The sequence below is a fragment of the Vespa mandarinia genome, chromosome 24, assembly GCF_050613455.1.
Source record: "Vespa mandarinia isolate Hongniang chromosome 24, ASM5061345v1, whole genome shotgun sequence".
NCBI lineage: Eukaryota > Metazoa > Arthropoda > Insecta > Hymenoptera > Vespidae > Vespa > Vespa mandarinia.
The window spans coordinates 880,001-899,239 of NC_140833.1; the positions used below are offsets into that span (position 1 = coordinate 880,001).

Sequence of the window (19,239 nt, forward strand, 5' to 3'; positions counted from 1 at the left end):
ACTCGAATTTATTTTCTTATTTTTTTCTTTCTTTAGGACTGCGAAGGTGGCTTAGAAATACAAACACCGCGCGGAGATCAGTGGAGACGGGTCGGTCATCTTCCTGGAGCTATTTTGGTTAACACAGGGACCATATTGGCCAAATGGACCAACGATCAATTTCCAGCTTTGAGACATCGTGTAGTTGTACCAGAACACTGCGGTCGTGGCCGTCATTCGATCGCATTCTTTGTACATCCAAACAACGATATCCCTATCGAACCGTTGGATATTAAAATCGTTAAGGCCAATCAAGAATCGGCACCATGTCGGCTTCAAAAAAAGAAACGTGGTGTATTAACGGCGTATCATCATCTTCAGCGTCGATTTAGAGAGACTTATGCTTCGTAATATCGTGTCTATCGTTCGTTTCATCATTGAAATGTGTTATATTCATTTTTCAGGGTTTATATTTCGTATTGACCATGCGATTTTTTATCCTCACCTTGTTTTAACATTGAAATACAATTCGCAAGTTAAACTTTTTTCAATCGAATACAAATTAGATTCTTTTCTATCTACGATTTTATGATTTAATCGAATATATAAAAGAAAAAAGAAAAAAAAAAATTACTTTACATGTTAGACACAGTATAAGTTTTTGTCATACAAGGAAACATCGACGTCTGATCGTATCAATGGCAATAATAAAGAATTCTGTACTTACATTTAAATCAAATTGCTCATTGAATTTTCCTTACGGGATCGAAAAAGGCAAGGAATTAGGAATCGTAAGTATATATCTTTATTATTTAATTTATAATTTTTAATGTTTATTTATTGTTGCCAATTTTTCAACATAATTGAGCGATCATTAGAATATCCTTAGAATCCAGCATTCCATTCGATTGATTGCCTTTCCTTGTACCGTTTAAAACAGATTAATTTATCTCCTGGTTGAAACATTAGTGAATTGTTGTCCAATCTAAGACCACATTCTACACCATTCTTAATCGAGTCTACTTCATTCTTTAAATGTCGTAGCGATAGTAATTTTCCTGTTACAAAAATTAAATAACCACTGTAATCTTTATTTCAATTTTTTTTAATAAAAGTTATCATACATACATTTTTTCAACTTACCTGTATAAATAACATTTTCATTTCTTATCAAATGATACATTTCATTCTTCTTCAAAGTACCTACAACGCATTGACAACCAGCGACACTGACAGATTTCTTCTCTATTGTTACATCAAACTGTTTTAAAACTTTCGCCTCACCTTTAATGTTTATAATATTTCATAATGTAGTCTATAAAAAAAAGAAATGATTATTTTAATAATCTTACCAATTATTTCTTCACAATCTTTGAATGGAAGTTTCATATTAATTTCATTCTTGATATCATCTATTAATTTGTATATAACATTACAAGATTTTATGACAATATTCTTTATTTTAGCTATCTTTTCTATTTCTTTTGGTATGTTTACATTGAATTGATAAATAACAGCTGAAAAATAATATCATTTTAATACAATTATGATTCATGACAATTTCCAATGTGATTTGTGATATATATATATATATACATACATACCACCAAAAGTAGTTGCTAATTCAACATCTGACTCCGTAATAGGACCAACACCATAATGTACAATATTCAAACGACATATTTCATCTGCAGTATAGGTACCAATAACATCTAAGATAGCTTCTACAGAACCTGCAACATCTGTTTTTATTATGAGATTGAATGCAGGAGTAAGATCTTGTACACTTTCTTTTTTCTTAGGTTCATAAATACGTCTTATTCCCAGCTTTCTTCTTTTTGCTAATTTTTCTTTATATTCCTATTAATTAATATACGATAATTCAAAAATGCAAAACGCATATAAGAAAATATTATTTCCAATATAATATTATTATATAAGCAATCTTACAAGTAGATGTTGCTCCAATCTTTTATCTGCAGCATCTTTATGTTCTTTAGCTTTAATACTATTTATTTGTTTCTCTCTATACCTAATAATATTATGAGCTTCTTGTTCGCTGTTTATCTCTAGTATCTCATCGCCTACATTAGGCAATTCTCTCCATCCCATAATTTGTACTGCATCTGATAAACTAGCTTGTATAACAGGCTTTCCTGCATGATCAAACATAGATCTTACCTTTGCCCATGATGTACCACTAACTGAAATGTAAATTTAATATATTGTTCATCTTTTTCCTCTAATAATTATACATATATAACGTGATATATTATCTTACCGAGTATAGCACTCCTTTTCAAGGTTCCACGTTGAATAAGAGCCGTTGACAATATTCCACGAGTTTTATCAGTTTTACATTCGATAACTACACCCTCTATTAATCCTGTGGGATCACCTTTCAATCCTATTATTTCTGCCTGTAGCGTTATTGCTTCTATCAATTCATTCAAATTGGTTCCTTTTAAAGCGGATATATTTACACACTGAACCTCGCCACCAAGTTGTTCAACATCTATACCTTGTTGCTGTAACATCTCTTGTGTCCTTTTCTAAAAGGATTATACTTTATTTAATCATAATTAAATTTTGCTTAATAAGATTATAATTTACTTACAATGTCAGCATTACGTTTATCAATTTTATTAATAGCTACAATAATCGGTACATTTGCTGATTTTGCCATATTTATACTCTGTATAGTTTGTTCCATTACTCCATCATCGGCTGCTACTACCAATACTACAATATCAGTTATTTGTGCTCCTCTTTCTCTCATAGAAGTAAAAGCAGCATGACCAGGAGTATCCAAAAATGTTATTTTTTCACCAGTACTTAATTCCACTAAAAAATTATTTTAACTTCAGTTCGAGATAAAGGACATTTTTATTACATACCATTAAAAGCACCGATGTGTTGAGTAATTCCACCAAATTCTGTATCTACAACTGACGTGTTCCGTAATGCATCTAACAAAGTTGTTTTTCCATGATCTATATGTCCCATGATAGTTACAACTGGACGTCGTTTTATTAATACAGATTCATCCGGTGGTGGTCTAACAGATATATATAAAATAAATAATATGTATATATGTTTAGATTAATTCTTTTTTTTTTTTTTACCGTTTAATTACGTCATGATTTTCCTGGACCTTTTCTACCTTGTCTGATATTGAAATAATATCATAACGAAAGCCTAACTTCTGTACTATATTACATAATATTTTTACATCGTCAAATTTTGTTTTTGCAGAATATGTCTTATTATTATCTATAATGGATGCAGCTGTTAAAATATCATTTATATCTCTTTGTACAATATTTGCCAGTTCATCAACTTGCATATTCTTCCACAATTTTATTATTGGGAGTTTCTTTTTAGTTTGTTTTACAATTTTTTCTTCTATCTAAATAAAAATATATTCATAATGTCTTATTATTACTTAACAATAAAAGGAAAAAAAATCAATGAAATTTTACCTTAGATTTCCTTTTGTTTAAATGTATAGAATTTGTATGTAAACAATCATATTGAATATATATGACAGCTAAATTTCTTATATTATATTTTAGAAATTGTTTTTGTCTTACAATATTATTACAAAGTTTCAATGCACTGAAAATGAATATACGATTATAAAAATAATTGAAATAAATATTTTATCAAAAATTAATTTTTATTAAATAAATAAGCACCTGTATTTTGAACACGTTTTAATTAAAGTAGTGAACATTTTTGTGGTGTTCATCTTCGATTAAAACAGTTGCATTTATATACAAACATTATTTATACTTCATTGAAATGATTTCGTAGTTGAAATTAGAAAAAATAAAAAAGAATGAAAATCATAAAATATTCGTAAAAAAATTAAGTTTCTGATTAATGTTATGAAATTGTAAAAAATATTAATATTATTATAGCAAAAAAAAATTGATAGAGGTTATATAAAGATTTACTATCAGAAATCACAAACGACATACATTATCGCAATTAGCGACATTTACACAGTGACAGATCTATAATATTGATATATGATTGGTTACATACAAGCCAATAAAAAACGGGCAAGTAGCCAATCAAATAGTTTCATTGTGTACGATATTCACATAAGTACAGTCCTAGATTCTGTTAAACGTATTTGTTAGATTTGTGAAATTGTATGTGTAGCTATATAACAGATTACTTTGTTTTTCACAAATGCACTTTTAAGTTTTCCTGTTTCCTCATAATTTATGTATATTTTTTCCTCTATTCGATCTGTTATAATCAAAGTCTTCATTAAATCATTTGATATATTTAAAATATGAAATGAGATTTGCAATAATTCGGCAATAAAGAAAAAAAAGAAAGAAAAAAAAAAGAACTTTGTTTACGAATGAATGTTTGCTTTAGATACGATAAGTTTTAAAAAAAAATGTCAAGTAATATGGAAAATTTGACTGCGTCGGAGAAAGAAGAAAGTGAAAAGATGAAGAAAGAACTTGAAAGTAATATTTGGCATAACTTTAACAAATTATTATATTTAATGTGACATTTATCAACAATGCAAAATAAACATGCATCCATACATTATTATTTACATATTAATAAGATTTTCATATGTTTTAATATGAGTATTTATTTTTTTTTTATCCAGAAATGGGAATAGACAGGCCAAACTATAATTTAAGATACATGAAGCAAATTATCAATGTAATACGTGAATCTAAAGAAATGGCCAACAGACCAGAAAATAATGCAAGAAATCAAAAGGTAAGTTAATAGAAAAATTCAATAGTAATCTATTAACTAACGTAATACGATTTATTAATAACTTTTTAGGATTTGCCATATTCTACTAATAATTCTGTACCAGATGTAGCGACTAAAGCAAAGTCAATACTAGAAACAGATAATGACCGACCAAAACCAAGTTGCTCGTACAGCACTTATCATAATAGTAGCTCAGAATCACCTAATGTTCGTGATAAGAAAAACATTATGTCTAGAAGAAGGAGTTCGGATGATGATGTCAGTGATGATGGTTCAGATAAATACCTATCTCATCAAAAATCTAAAAATTCTATGCAGGAATGTTCTAATTCACGTATAGAAAATAAATTAGGTGCTCCATTAGAACATAAAAAAAAATTGATCAGATGGCGAATTAATCCATTAGATTCTCGCTCTGATCAAAACGATGTGCCTTTACAACAGCCAAGGCGACCTCCAGCTCAAGAACGCATACCTTTCAGATTTTGTAAAGATGCGAATACAACTGAAAAGGGCAATAAAATAATGAATGAATTGAGTATTCATTTGAAAGAAATGGCAGATCTATGGTTCAGTTGCCATGGTTCAACCCAATTGAAGTTTCGATGGGGGACACCCATTCAGGTGTGTACCTCCATGTCTCGTTCATATCGTTGACTCACAGAAGTAATAACAATTTTTTATTGTGAGTCTTTTTTCTATAAAAATACTATATAACTCTTGTATAGTTTCATATATCTACTGAGTATTATTACAAAAAAAAATTTATATATTATGTAAATGAAACTGCAAATTTATGATAAAAATATCTTCTGTTTGTTTTTGATTTTTTACTTTATAAAAGTAATTTGTTTTGTTAATTTGTTTCTTAAAAGAAAATAAAAATTATTTATTGGGTACTATTACTTTAAAAAAAAAAAAAAATTATTTTTGTCAAATAACAATAAATAATAAATTTTTATTTAACTGTTTTATTATGATTTGCATTATTAATATATATAGATATACATAAAAGAAAAACAATTCTGATGAAGAAATTCATCCAATGGCTAATCATAACTTACACAATGTCTTTGTGAAAAAAGAAAAATAATAATAAATAAAAAAATATATAAATTTCTTCAATAAATTAAAATATTCATAAAAGTGTGCATTTTTAATAATGTACTAAAAAATATTCAAATAATGAATATTTGTTTTGATATTAAACTCTTTATATATATATTGGTTAAATGATTGTGTAAGTAACTACTATAAGTTTTTATAAAAGTAAATTTGAATAATTGATAATATTTCTGCAAATAATTGTTAACCTGTATTACCATAGGATATATGTACCCATAAACATTTACAGGTGACAGTCATTAAAAGTGTAAACTATAATGAAATTTTTCAATAAATTATATTTCTATACAAAAAGAATAGACTACTCTCTTTTTCACTTTACTTATTTCAGTTCTAATCCTTCTTTTTCAACATTTATATAGGTGGATACTGATAACAACAGTTTGGACAGAAAACCTCTCATGGTTGCTACTAATTTCAATGAATTAGAAAATATAAGCAGTAATTACGACAGAGCTAACAAAAGGAAAGCTGCTTGGTTTATTAATACAGCAGTATCAAGTTCTAGCAGTGATGATAATGATGAAATGAGTCTTAGCCTTCTTAAAAAAACAAAAATTGAAGATACAAATAAAGTACACAAAATATTATATAACAAGGAACCAATAACTCAAGAAACAGATTGTTTAAAGCAACAATCTGATAAAGAAGATTTATTATCAAATAATAATTTTAATGTTATTAATGACAACGATACTACTAGAAAAAGTATAAATATAAAATCTTTGCAAGGGCCTAAAGAAAGATCTTCTGAAATGTTATCCAATACAAAAATAGAGACACTTTTAAAATCAAATGTGTTTGATAAAAATAAGACATTAAGTACTTATTCGTCTTTAAAAAATCATAAAGATACAAATAAAAATGATGTAGAAAGAAGTCCTAATACATCAAATAAAGAAAGTCTAGATTACAAACTGACAACTAAAGAAGCAGTTGTAGAATTGGAAAGAATTATTGACAAAGATAATGAAATGCTATTAAATGAAGATGTTGTTATTAAACCATTATCTTTGAAGAGTTTTTCAGCACGACTAGCAAAACAATGTGTGCATTTAAAACAAGTTGATGCTGAAAGAAAAAGAAAAATACTTTCAGATCAAAAGGAAGCTCAAAGAAAAGAGGATGAAGAAAAAGAGAAAAGAAAGCAAGATTTTATGAAAAGAAGAATGCAGGAGATGGAGGAAACATTTATAAATAAAGAAAAAGCTCAAAGTAAAGATAAGAGAAAGGATAGGCTGGTAGAAGTATTACAATCTAGAAACACAAGTCGAACACAAAAGTGGAAGGATCAAGAAAGAAAGCAAATAGAAAAGCAAAATAAAGAAGCTGTACTTCAGGTCAATTGTTGTTGTAATTATATAATAAGTATGTATGTACAGGATATTTATTCATTTCATATTTTAATCTTTCTTATTTTATATTTTATAGGACAATGGCAATGAGGATATAATTAAAGAAATGGCAAAGGATGTTTATTATTTAGAAAAAAAAGTAACTTGTCCTATCTGTAATAAATCTTTCCCAAGCGATAAGATAGAAAATCATGCAGCTACGTGTGATCAATTTGAAGAGGATAATGAACCTGAACAAGACATTACTTATTCTCCTCAAAACAGTAGATATGTAGTCAAAGAAAAAACTAAGAATTCAAAAACGACATTTGAATGTAATATTTGTTCTATATTTAAAACAGAAAATGGCATAGATTATGAAGATCATGTTAATAAATGTTTACAAGATAAACAGAATTCTCCATCTCGAGGTATATTGTTTATTTATTATTATAGATAATTATTATTATATAAATTAATATGATGATAATATATTTTATGTACATATTTAGGTACTTCTATGATGATCAATGTACCTGATTCTCCTGTACGTTCTTATCAATCCATTAGTGAACAAAGAACTTCTAACATAGATTACAATGGACAATTAATTTCAGTAAGGAAAGCACAAGTAGGTAGGAAGAGAAAACGTTGATAAAGTTTGTCTTATTAAAAATTTTATATTTTTTGTTTGATATTCTAATATTAATTAAACAAGTACTTGTTTAATATTTATCGGTATTTTTGGAAATGTTAACATGTATAGTATATTTGTATTTAACTAAAAAAAAAAAAAAAAAAAAAAAGAACAAAAAAAAATGATTTATGTTACCTCCTATTTTTATTACAGTTCACTTAACAATATAATGCTAGAGATGATATTTCTCTTCTGCATTTAATATAAACATTCCATTTGTAATAAATTAAACGTTAAGTTTATATTTTCAAAAATATATTTATCTTTTCATTTTTTTTTTATATTGTAATTTAATTATTAATTAAAAAAATTTCCGATATTTTTCTTGAAAAACATTTATAAATTTGGAAAATTATATGAAAGTCAAATTTTAACATTTAATTTAATGTATTGTAAAATGAGTGAAAAATACGTAGATTATTAAGTATATATACAATAAATTAGAATAATCAGCAAACTAAAATATGAGTAGTCTTCGCACCAAAGTTTTTTTATAGAATGTTAAATATATAATATACATATATATGTACAGTACAGATATATACACGCGCGCGCGCGCGCATGTGTGTATATATATACATCTGTACTAAAATTATTAAAAAATATTACATTAAAATAGTAATAGATATCACACAAAAGTATCTAGTTTTATCAATGCTAATTAGTTAAAAAATAATATAATAAATCATTCAATTTATGGATATATTTCTTTTTATTATTAATATAGTTAGCATTGATATTATTAGACTATTAAGTATATATAAATATTTTTATACTAATAAAAATTTTGTAAAACTTAAGTATATGATCAAAGATAATTCTAAAATTATCATCTATACCTTATCTTTTTATAGATTAAACATAATACTTTGTATTGTATAATACTCCCATGTTTATCTTTCATTTAATAAATAATCGCTTGCTAATCAATTTAGATAAAAATATCATTTTGCATTGAGATAAATCATTATTTATCATAGCTATTATTTAAATATCAAAGGTTGATTATGCTTGATAAGGTTGATATACTTTGATAAAATTAAATCACCTGGTGTAATATGTATCGAATATGCAATATAAAGTCTATATGAAATTATTTATTGTTTCTTTTTTTTTCTGTAACAATATTAAAGAAATAAAAAAATAATATTCTAGAATGAAAATGTTCATACTATATATTTTATAATAGTATTACTTAATTTCTATAATTTTATAAATATTTTCAATTAAATATACATACAATATTAATTTTATATTTCATGGTTATTAAAGTTTACATAAAGTATGAAGGAATTGATAATATTTATATTAATTATATGTGTAAATAATGTGGCTGTGGAATTCATAACCTTAAATGGTGCATGGAAAGGAACTATTTTATGCGGTAAGATCTAACAATTTATTTATATGCATGATATTTTTTATACTTATCTTAATTTCTTTCTTTTAGATAAATCTTCTAACAAAAAATGTCAAGGTAATATATTATTTCTTTTTAATATCTCTTTTTTTTACACATTTATTTATTCATTATTTATTAATGATACATTGTCTATATAGAGCTAGATTTTCCTGCAATTGTGCCAGGCGGTATCTATACAGATTTAACTACTGCACGTTTGATACCTAATAACTTTCTAGCAATGAACGATATAAAAAATCGATGGGTTGGAAACCAAACGGTTGTATACAGCAAAAATTTTACTGGTAATTAAGGATATTCTAAAAAATATAAACATGTAACTCCTAAGTTAATTAACTCATTTTTAGGGACAAATACTTTTGTAAATGGTTCAACAATAGCCTTGATATTTCATGGACTCGATACTTTTGCTACTATTTTTTTGAATGACCATAAAGTAGGAGAAACTTCTAATATGTTTTTAAAGTATATATTTTATATAGAACAATATATAAAGGTATATCACAATTTTCTCATTATGTTTTTATAAAACAACATACATTTACAAAAAAGGAACAAAAAACTTACAGATAGGGGAGAATATTTTAAAAATTGTATTTCATTCACCTATAAAAATGGCAAATGATTTATATAAAAATCAAAGTCTACAATATATTGTTCCCCCAAAATGTGTTCCCAAAGAATATAATGGAGAGTGTCATGTTAATCACATTCGAAAAATGCAAGCTAGTTTCTCATGGGATTGGGGTCCAGCCATTCCTTCTATGGGAATTTGGTATGAACTAATATTTTTTTTTTTTTACATATAATAATATTTGATCAAGGAAAAACTAATAACTAATGTTATAGGAGAAGTGTTGAATTAATTTCTACAACTGAAATTCTAATTATAGACATTACAACAGACATATACGAAAAAGATAATCTTTGGGAAATTTTTATAACAATATTCTTTGAAATTTCTCCTCATAAAGAAAGTGACACTATTATATGTAATATAGCTTCAAAATTATATACTATAAATTCTATATATGCTCAAAATTCATCTGATATAATATTACAAGTAAAGAATAGATATGCTACCGTATCAACTATATTAAATGTGGATTCGGTAAGTGACTGTCCTCATGGGAATTAAAATTATTTTATTATAATTATTTATTATTTTTTAATTATATTGAATTATTTAATAGAAATTAATTGATAGATGGTGGCCAAATGGTTTTGGTAAACAAAATTTGTACACATTAAAAGTTGCTATTACAACAGGAACTAAAACAGTAAATAAATATATGCGCATAGGTTTCAGAACTATAGAATTAGTTGAAGAACCATTAGAGAAAGGATTGAGTTTTTATTTTCGTGTAAATGGTATACCAATATTTGCAAAGGGAAGTAATTTTATTCCTGCAAGTATATTTCCTGAATTAACAGCTAAAAAAGATGTTATTAGAAACCTATTGCAATCGGCTAAGGAAGCACACATGAATATGCTTAGAGTTTGGGGTGGTGGAATGTATGAATCTGATTTATTTTATAATTTAGCCGATGAATTCGGAATTATGATTTGGCAAGATTTTATGTTTGCTTGCTCAATGTACCCTACAAGTGAAGAATTTTTAAGTTCCGTTAAAGAGGAAGTTATACAAAATGTACGACGATTAAAAAATCATGCAAGTATAGTTTTATGGGCAGGCAATAATGAAAATGAAGCAGCTTTATATAGTAATTGGTATGGAACTGGTAAAGAGGATATATATAAAAATGATTACATTAAACTTTATGTGAATTTGATTAAAAAGGAGGTAGAAAAATTAGATCCTACTAGACCTTTTGTTGTATCCAGTCCTAGTAATGGTTTATATACAAAAGAATACAATTATGTTGGACAAAATCCTTATTCAAATTTATATGGAGATGGTAAGAGATATTATATATTCTATATTATAAAATATATTATAATAATTATATACAAATAGGGATAACATCTTTAATTACAGTTCATTATTATAATTATATGAGAAATGGATGGGATATAAATCAATATCCACGTTCAAGATTTGTCTCAGAATATGGATTTCAGTCGATGCCATCAATTTATACAATGTTAACAGCTATAGCAAATTTTGATGATTTACGGACAGGCAGTAACTTTTTGAAACACCGTCAACATCTATTTTTTGGTACTGAATTCATGGAATTCCTTATTTCTACAAATTTTATAATACCAAAATCAAATAATACAATTCGAGATTTTATGGATTTTATATATTTAAGTCAAATAAATCAAGCTGTCTCAGTAAAAATACAAACAGAATCATATCGCCAAGCAAGATCAGAGTTGAATGCATTAGGAGAAGGATTTACAATGGGAGCTCTTTATTGGCAATTAAATGATGTTTGGCAAGCTCCATCATGGTCCTCTATTGGTAATGAATAATTCCCAATTAATTTTAATCTTCTCTTTTAGAGTTTCTCTTTATTTTATTTCCTTTCTGTACCTAACATTCGTTTATATTTTAATAATTATTTATAAACTAAATATCTTTTTTTCTTTTTTCTTTTTTTTTTTAGAATATGGAGGAAGATGGAAAATACTTCATTATTATGCAATAGAATTTTTCTCACCTATTATTGTAACTTCTCATTTATCTCAAGCAAACGAGCTATCAATATATATTGTTTCTGATAAATTATATCCAATAAGTAATTGTACTTTAAAATTGAATATCTATAATTGGAATTCGATGGTACCTCTACATGTACATTCTATAGATAATATTAAAGTTGTAAGTATTAATCATTCTTCTATATAATGCACAGAGAATCTTTATAGATGTGTTAACAGGAGCCAAATAAAGCAATGCGAATTACATCGATATGGCTTGATAAATTCCTTGAAAAAATTAAATGTGGAACATTGGTAGAAGCAAAGAAATTCTGTATTATGCGTCTTACGCTTGAAGATTATAATGGATTACAAATAGCTCCCGTTAATTATGTATACCCAACTGTATTAAAAGATGTAAATATCCCATTAGCAAATGTCAAAGTAAGTAAATTTATCAAAATAATGAATAAATATAAATAGTAATGTTAATAATAATGGTAATAAAAGATCAATAATATAATAAGTATAATATATGAAATGTTATATTTTAGATAAAAATTAATACAAATTATCTACCAGGAAAATTGTCAAATTATCCAGATTATGAAATTGAACTAACCACTAATAATATAGCACTTTTTGTTTGGTTAGAAGTAAAATCCATAAGTGGACGTTTTTCAGAAAATGGGTTTCACATGTTCGAGCAAACAAAATATATAAAGTTTCATGCATACGAAGCAACTACGCCAAACATATTACGAAAAAATATACAAGTTACAACTCTTTCTGACATTTACAATTCAAACAGAACTGTAAATATATATGAATATTTTTATGAAGGAAAATAAGTATCATAATGCAAGTATATTTCATATCCAATTAGAAATATAAATATTATTAAAATGATAAAAAATATAATAATTATCCCATTAGACATATCAAATAATTATTAAATTTTCTATATAAAATAATGATTGATAAATTGAATTATATTACATGTATATATATATATATTTATATATATATATTTATATATATATATATATATATATATATATATAAAACTATAATTTAAATATAGTACTATATTACTTGAAGTTGACAAATAAGACAAATTATGTTTAAGAAAACATATGAATATTTACTATACTTCAATTATATAATGCACTTTCTGTTTGTATATCTTTCTCAAGGTATATATATATTGATTAAAAAAAATTTTTAATATTTAAAGAATAGAAATTGTAATAAAATTAATTATAAACACGATCATTTTTGTACGAGTTTTAATATTTTTAAATCTTAAATTTTAATTACGATTTAATATATTATAATATAATTTTATCAGATCTTAAAGACAATTGTCACAGTTTCGTTATTATGTATTAGTATAGGAACGTTAACAAATGTATAATCTCTTTTAGTATCAACTTATGACAATAAAATCTTCCTAATTCTAATAAGCGTAAGCTTTACAGAGATATTTTACAGACATAAGTAAATATCAAATTGCTTATAAGATATTATACAATATTTTATATGCAGTGTAGTTAGTAGCAATGTTTAAAACATTTATTCTGAAATGATCTCTTCGTTGTATAATGAAATCATTTTCTTAGCAATTAAACCTTTTATTTTCTTATTTATTAAATATTTGTAAATATATTTAAATAGAGTCGAAAATGCATATATTTTATATCAAATACATACTGCATAATTTCGAAAAGGCTGAATTCTTTAAATTCCTTGCATAATTTTTTTGAAAAAAATATTGCATTTATAACAATTTTAAGTTATCAAGTTCTAATGGAAGCAATATTTTAATTTAATTAATAATTAATTTGACATTTGGGAAGTTTTTATCATTTCCACAGATGGCGAATTAAGATAACGACGGCTCAAATTAATTACCACCATAATACAGCAAAGAAGTAAGGGTCCAAAAATAGCACCTTCAACACCCAGACAAAATATTCCACCGGCTATAGATAAGCCAGTGAGATATGGATGACCCCCACTAAAATAAAGTAAATAAAAATTAAAGATCTTTAAATCACTTAATTTATAAAAATTATATTATTTATGATGAATATATAAAAGTGTCATACCCTTTTATTTCTTTGTAAAACTCTGTTACAACGATATTACATGGTAAAAAATGGAAGATAAAAAAAGGGATAGCTATCATAGGTCCTCGTGTAAACCAAAGTTCTAAAGTTGCAGGAACACAAGCAATATATGCATCCAAAAAGGGGACAGCACCTAATACTGTAGCTAAAGCTGATGGTAAATATACAATTTTAACTTGAAATAAATTATGTACAAACCACGTCCACATGCCAAAAAATGTAGCAAGTTTGAACGTGGCTGCAAATACTCCAATCACAGCTTCTTGCAGAGCAACAGCAAATCTGTGAAAAAATGGAACACGGTATAAATAAATCTACAATTTTCAAAGTATATTTATTAATAAAAGAAAGTATTATATATATCTTTATAAAAAATATTTACCTATCACAATTAATAGGACTAAATAATGTAGTTAATTCAATGGGTTTATATGTCTTACCACTAGAGTTTAAAAGATAAAACAATGTGGTAAAAAAAACAATCTGAAACAATATGTAATAGTACACGCACACACATAATATAGAGTATAATTTTTTTATATAAAGAATTTCTTTAAAAAAGATTATACATACCATACTAAGTATAAAATTTAATACCGCTGTTCCACTCATAAGAATAATATAGAATAATTCTGTAAAAACAGTAAGTATCACAGACATATTACCCTTGACTATATTCCAAACAGAATCTAATAAAGACATAAGAATTCCAACATTTTCCTTTGCAAAGTTTTGTATACCAGTCATATCAAACATATCTAAGAACAAATTAGAGAAATTAAAAATTACATATATATTTTTTTAAGCCGATTATAGCATTTTAATGAACATACGTAAAGGAATTGATCCATAATTTTCTTTAAAACTTTCCCATACGGAATAAGCTGCTGCTGCATCTACAGTTGGTCCAATTAAATCTGGATTTTCATTAGACATCATCCATGCCTGGTATAATCTATCCCATAATTCTAAAACTTTTGTCTCCATTTGTTCTGATTTAGCAGAATCTACATCTTTAACCAGTTTCTTTATCTGATGCATAAATTAAACATTAAAAATGAAAATATTTTCTGACTAATAGATATACATATAAATATTTTACCCCATCAGAAATAGCACCTCTTCCATATGTATATGCATTATCTAATACACTGTTTACAGATTCTTCCCATTCTTGAGGTACCCAATCTATATCTGGATTATTTATTAAAGAAGAATTTACAATTTCAGCTGTAACTTGAATGAGATGCATACCTTCCGCATAGACCTATTATGATAATATAAAGTATGTTAATGTATTTTCAGAAACGAGTTATATTAATCACATAATGAATTAATAGTCTAATTATACCTGTATTGTTATAAATATTGATGTGCAAATGGTGAACACTATTAATCCTACAATCACAGCAGTAGTTGCTACTGCATCGATTGAACCTTTCAGAGCTTTTTGTAATTTTTCATCTACTATTATTGCTACTTTATACAATCCTCTAACATTAGCAGGTAAAAGCGATTGATTTCTTTCTTTACACCAAGCATTAACAATTCCAATAATATAGTTATATTGTTTGCATATTAATTTCCATAAGCCAAAATAACTTCCAAGTTGTTTAGCAAAATAATAAGCTATAGGAATAATTAGTATTTGTATTATCCATTTGTGTTTCCATAAAATCATACCAATGCAAGCGTAAAGTGCTCCATACATATATTTATCGGTATCAACTTTGTCATCTTCGATATCTAAAGACATTCGTAACTCTGTTTTTAATTTTTTTAAAAAATTACGATCTTGTGCAGAATGACTAATAGAAGATATACTAGATGTAGATTTTGTTTTCTCTTGTACAAAATTTGGATGAGGCACACCTGCATCGGAATCCAACGAAATTGATTTTATAGCTATTTTTCCAGACGTAGGTATACTTTCAATAGTTGTTTTATTTTCGACTTGTTCTATATTTTCAATCTTTTTCTTTTCAATTGTTTTACCATTTTGCAATTTTGAAAATGTACTATTTGTCATTACAAGACAAATGGCTTCAACAAGTTTCATTTGATGACCCTTCATTTCTTGTGCTTCCATAATTAATAATACTTCATATATAAATCCTATGAAGTACAAAACTTGCAAAGTGATAAATATTACTATTTGGTAAGCACCCAATATATTGGAAAAATATAAACTGATCATGAACCATAATACAAATGATGTATAACAGAAATGTTTAGAATTTTCAGGTGACCAATAAATATATAATGTAGATAAGTAACCGATTAATAGAATAGCTATCTGTAACAAGTTATTACATATTTAGAAAGATTCTTATAAACAATTAAATCTTAAAGAATAATATTGTTACCATATAAATACTGCAAGTTGATATGAAAAAACCAAAAATGATACTAAACATATTAAATATCTTCCATGTCAGGCATGACAATATATTTGGAGTATAACTATAAGCTGCCATAATTATACATCCCGTTGAAATGGTAGCTACTATATATTTTATGTATTTCCATAATCCTGTACCTAAAGTTTCTGCAATATTATCTATTATATGAAGAGGCAGAATTACAAGGTTTAAAAATAAAGGTTTATTTGTTGATTCGATCTTATCAAACCATGATTGCCATCTTGTTGTTAAAGAATACTTAAATGGAAAAAGTACAGCACCACATAATAAGGCCCAAATAAGTGGTTTTAAAAATGGACTTAATACTATGTATAATCCATATCCAGCAGCAAGCACCAAACACAATAAAAAAAGTGCCACTGCATTATAGATACCCTGTTTTAAAGCTTTTTCATGACTTGCATTAAATCCAGATAGCATATTAAAAAGATTATCCATTGGTGATTTAATAACGTCCATAATTTTCCAAAAATTATACTATTATTATTATGTTTGATTTTTATTTAAAGGTTAGAACGATAGTCCACCATATTGCATACTATATAACACATAGAATGCAGCGCATAACGTCTTTGAGTTAACCCTTATATGTAATCATAGCTATATAAGAATTCGATAAGAAACATATATTTATGTATTTATTATATATAAGTATCTTACATGTATATAAAGGAACTTAGTATAAAGCAACTAGATTCATTCTGGATTTCAGAATGATTGCAAAACTGCATTTCGTCCTCTCTTAAGAGAACAAATAATGATAATAATAATAATTTGATCGTGATTGAGATATCACACAAAAAAATATATATAAAAAATGATAACAAATTATTCCATGTTCAATAAAATAAACAAACTTAATTGACGTTGTAAATACATAAATTACCCATGTATTTTCAATTGAATCCAAAAATACTTTTTATCTATAATTGTAAATTGTATATAATGTTTCTAATTTAGTTTCTATGGAGACAGGGTAATTGTTTAACATATTTAAAAAAGATCTGTTAAAGATTTTTGCGTTTCTTTTTTCTATTATGCAATTTGTATTTTATTACTTGTACTTAATTTCTTTTTAACACTTTAAATGTTTGAATGAATTAATTATGACAATGTCTAATTTACAAGACGTAAAAACAAATTATTTGTGTCAATGTACTCTTTCTATCACCGATGAAATTGTATCAAAGCAAATTTCTGAAACCAAAGACAATTTTAATAATGTACCAAGTATACATGAAGTTGATGAAAATGATGATGATGATGACGACGATGATAATTGTGAAACTAATATTATTAATTCAACAAATTTACAAGATATTGAAGATCATGAAACTGAAAAGGATAAAGAAAAAAATACCCTTGAGGATGAATTTGCATATACAAATGAATCTTTTTGTTCTGATGATTCTTGTGATGAATCAGAGGAAACTACATCACAATATTTAATTAGTGATTCTTGCTCACTTTTTGTCAACGATGATAAATATAAAGAAAATGAAAAATTAGAAAATGTGAACGACAAAGAAAAGGAAATATTTTACAATAGAGAAAGCAAAGAGAGTATAAATGTAGAAAAAAATGGAAGGATATGGCACAATAATGAAAAAAATATAGAATTTGGAAAAACAAAAATAAGAAGGAAGAACATGAGCTTTACAGACGAGGAAGTACGGAAAATTGAACATGAAAATGAACTTTTATTAAGAAAAATAATGGCACAACACCAACCTCGTGATAAAGTTTTTAAAGGAAATATTCTACCCAAAATGAGTAGTTCAGCTATAAATAGGAAAAGATTACAAAAGAAAATAGAGGGAGATAATATGGTATATATTATAACAGAGTATCAGGATATATTACCTAAATTATTATGAAGTATATTTTTTTTATATGTATTTTATTAACAATATTTGTAGATACTTCTTCGTAGAATACAACAAGCAAAACCATGTGTGATACCAAAGTCAACTGCGCCAGGCTATAGAATGACTTTTATATGATTATCAAATTAATTAGAATCTAAGATTACTATATTTATATCAAGATTTTATTTACTAAATCTATAATTATATGTCTCTAAAAATGTATAAAATGTATTACATTTTATGGCACTATTTTTATCTAATATGTCCAAATGTAAAATACTACTTCTTCATATCATAGTATGTTTAAAAAGATTAATAATTGTGCAATCATTATGAGATTTTTATTGAAACAGTAATTACCAGTCTTGAAGAGTAGGTACATATTTTTATTTTGCTTTGTATACATCACAACTTTGTAAAATGTCTTGAAAACTTACTACAGAAATTTCTACAAGTCAAGACTATAAAAATCACAGTTCTCACTCGTTTTTTAATAACTTAATTATCATTTGTGTATTACCAGAATTACAATATTCTCAGATATTATTGAGTACCGTGAATATTTTTACAATAAAAATATGAGCAATGGAAAAAGAAAAACAAAAAACAATGCAATTGAGAATCAAATTCATTGAAATTTGAATGATTATATAATTATGTTTGCTGCTGTAATTTATAATTTATATGTATGTGTGTGTTTGTATGCGTATGCTATTTGTTTTTAATTAAAGTATATTAATTTTATGACAGTATTTACGAAGAGCAAATACAAATACATTTGATATATGAAATCAAAGTATTGATGTATATTTTCAATACAATGTAATTGTACAAGCTTATCAAAATTTGATAACATGCATTTTAAAAACTGACAAATTTAATGATATTATAAGAA

At 25.9% G+C, this 19,239-nt stretch overlaps 6 protein-coding genes across 12 annotated transcripts in view; 4 read left to right on the forward strand and 2 right to left on the reverse strand.

Annotated features, from left to right (window-relative positions):
- Nucleotides 1–731, forward strand: part of LOC118442706 (uncharacterized) — an 18,363-nt gene extending 17,632 nt beyond the window's left edge. For both annotated transcript variants that reach the window (XM_035868639.2, XM_085663946.1), the window contains exon 7: nt 37–731. In XM_035868639.2, coding sequence (XP_035724532.1) covers nt 37–390 — 354 coding nt within the window. In that variant the 3' untranslated portion in view covers nt 391–731. The remainder of the gene's footprint in view (nt 1–36) is intronic.
- Nucleotide 732: 1 nt separating this feature from the next.
- mIF2 (mitochondrial translation initiation factor 2) lies at nt 733–3,927 on the reverse strand. Of its 2 annotated transcripts, XM_035868626.2 has the most exons (11): nt 3,678–3,927; nt 3,462–3,597; nt 3,105–3,388; nt 2,877–3,037; nt 2,597–2,823; nt 2,261–2,531; nt 1,930–2,183; nt 1,584–1,839; nt 1,332–1,496; nt 1,123–1,263; nt 733–1,037 (listed from the first exon to the last, which is right to left on the reverse strand). In XM_035868626.2, exons 1-11 carry the CDS (start codon nt 3,728–3,730, stop codon nt 865–867), a joined length of 2,121 nt encoding a protein of 706 aa, XP_035724519.1. In that variant the 5' UTR covers nt 3,731–3,927; the 3' UTR covers nt 733–864. The 2 variants fall into 2 exon arrangements, 1 of the variants encoding a protein (XP_035724519.1); XR_014983555.1 differs by lacking the exon at nt 733–1,037 and having other exon boundaries at nt 1,125–1,263; nt 1,580–1,839.
- Nucleotides 3,928–4,073: 146 nt separating this feature from the next.
- LOC146872255 (uncharacterized) lies at nt 4,074–8,049 on the forward strand. Of its 2 annotated transcripts, XM_085663943.1 has the most exons (6): nt 4,074–4,469; nt 4,619–4,734; nt 4,804–5,358; nt 6,222–7,199; nt 7,291–7,624; nt 7,706–8,049. In XM_085663943.1, the coding sequence occupies exons 1-6, from the start codon at nt 4,397–4,399 to the stop codon at nt 7,846–7,848; spliced, it is 2,199 nt and encodes a 732-aa protein (XP_085520069.1). In that variant the 5' UTR covers nt 4,074–4,396; the 3' UTR covers nt 7,849–8,049. The 2 variants fall into 2 exon arrangements, with proteins under 2 accessions (XP_085520069.1, XP_085520070.1); XM_085663944.1 differs by lacking the exon at nt 7,706–8,049 and having other exon boundaries at nt 4,079–4,469; nt 6,222–7,227; nt 7,291–7,447.
- Nucleotides 8,050–9,048: 999 nt separating this feature from the next.
- Nucleotides 9,049–12,272, forward strand: LOC118442509 (beta-mannosidase-like). 3 transcript variants are annotated; one of them, XM_085663941.1, is made up of 10 exons: nt 9,050–9,274; nt 9,341–9,367; nt 9,451–9,597; nt 9,661–9,809; nt 9,883–10,088; nt 10,163–10,424; nt 10,507–11,233; nt 11,314–11,742; nt 11,888–12,063; nt 12,150–12,272. In XM_085663941.1, the coding sequence occupies exons 1-10, from the start codon at nt 9,175–9,177 to the stop codon at nt 12,156–12,158; spliced, it is 2,232 nt and encodes a 743-aa protein (XP_085520067.1). In that variant the 5' UTR covers nt 9,050–9,174; the 3' UTR covers nt 12,159–12,272. The 3 variants fall into 3 exon arrangements, with proteins under 3 accessions (XP_085520066.1, XP_085520067.1, XP_085520068.1); XM_085663940.1 differs by having other exon boundaries at nt 9,049–9,274; nt 11,888–12,220; XM_085663942.1 differs by lacking the exons at nt 11,888–12,063; nt 12,150–12,272 and having other exon boundaries at nt 9,051–9,274; nt 11,314–11,496; nt 11,591–11,729.
- A 1,488-nt stretch (nt 12,273–13,760) lies between these two features.
- On the reverse strand, nt 13,761–17,079 carry LOC118442701 (transmembrane protein 245). 2 transcript variants are annotated; one of them, XM_035868625.2, is made up of 9 exons: nt 16,420–17,079; nt 15,926–16,349; nt 15,405–15,799; nt 15,156–15,320; nt 14,887–15,085; nt 14,627–14,811; nt 14,436–14,536; nt 14,033–14,335; nt 13,761–13,941 (listed from the first exon to the last, which is right to left on the reverse strand). In XM_035868625.2, exons 1-9 carry the CDS (start codon nt 16,933–16,935, stop codon nt 13,761–13,763), a joined length of 2,469 nt encoding a protein of 822 aa, XP_035724518.1. In that variant the 5' UTR covers nt 16,936–17,079. The 2 variants fall into 2 exon arrangements, with proteins under 2 accessions (XP_035724518.1, XP_035724517.1); XM_035868624.2 differs by having other exon boundaries at nt 15,405–16,349.
- Nucleotides 17,080–17,325: 246 nt separating this feature from the next.
- LOC118442708 (uncharacterized) lies at nt 17,326–18,851 on the forward strand. The gene is made up of 2 exons (XM_035868640.2): nt 17,326–18,305; nt 18,396–18,851. Exons 1-2 carry the CDS (start codon nt 17,583–17,585, stop codon nt 18,477–18,479), a joined length of 807 nt encoding a protein of 268 aa, XP_035724533.2. The 5' UTR covers nt 17,326–17,582; the 3' UTR covers nt 18,480–18,851.
- Nucleotides 18,852–19,239: the final 388 nt, after the last annotated feature.

Bases quoted from the DNA above. Each gene is read 5' to 3' on its own strand.
- mIF2 (XM_035868626.2), bottom strand. From the start codon at position 3,730: ATGAACACCACAAAAATGTTCACTACTTTAATTAAAACGTGTTCAAAA. The intron at 2,532-2,596 runs GTAAGTAAATTA...TAATCCTTTTAG, and splicing joins ATAAACGTAATGCTGACATT to AAAAGGACACAAGAGATGTT. The intron at 1,264-1,331 runs GTAAGATTATTA...TAAACATTAAAG, and splicing joins AGATTGTGAAGAAATAATTG to GTGAGGCGAAAGTTTTAAAA.
- LOC118442509 (XM_085663940.1), top strand. From the start codon at position 9,175: ATGAAGGAATTGATAATATTTATATTAATTATATGTGTAAATAATGTG. The intron at 11,234-11,313 runs GTAAGAGATATT...CTTTAATTACAG, and splicing joins TTCAAATTTATATGGAGATG to TTCATTATTATAATTATATG. The intron at 11,743-11,887 runs GTAATGAATAAT...TTTTTTTTTTAG, and splicing joins TCCATCATGGTCCTCTATTG to AATATGGAGGAAGATGGAAA.
- LOC118442701 (XM_035868624.2), bottom strand. From the start codon at position 16,935: ATGGACGTTATTAAATCACCAATGGATAATCTTTTTAATATGCTATCT. The intron at 16,350-16,419 runs GTAACAATATTA...AACTTGTTACAG, and splicing joins CAACTTGCAGTATTTATATG to ATAGCTATTCTATTAATCGG. The intron at 14,812-14,886 runs GTATGTTCATTA...ATTTGTTCTTAG, and splicing joins TTATGGATCAATTCCTTTAC to ATATGTTTGATATGACTGGT.
- LOC118442708 (XM_035868640.2), top strand. From the start codon at position 17,583: ATGACAATGTCTAATTTACAAGACGTAAAAACAAATTATTTGTGTCAA. The intron at 18,306-18,395 runs GTATATATTATA...CAATATTTGTAG, and splicing joins AAATAGAGGGAGATAATATG to ATACTTCTTCGTAGAATACA.
- LOC146872255 (XM_085663943.1), top strand. From the start codon at position 4,397: ATGTCAAGTAATATGGAAAATTTGACTGCGTCGGAGAAAGAAGAAAGT. The intron at 5,359-6,221 runs GTGTGTACCTCC...ACATTTATATAG, and splicing joins GATGGGGGACACCCATTCAG to GTGGATACTGATAACAACAG. The intron at 7,625-7,705 runs GTATATTGTTTA...GTACATATTTAG, and splicing joins ACAGAATTCTCCATCTCGAG to GTACTTCTATGATGATCAAT.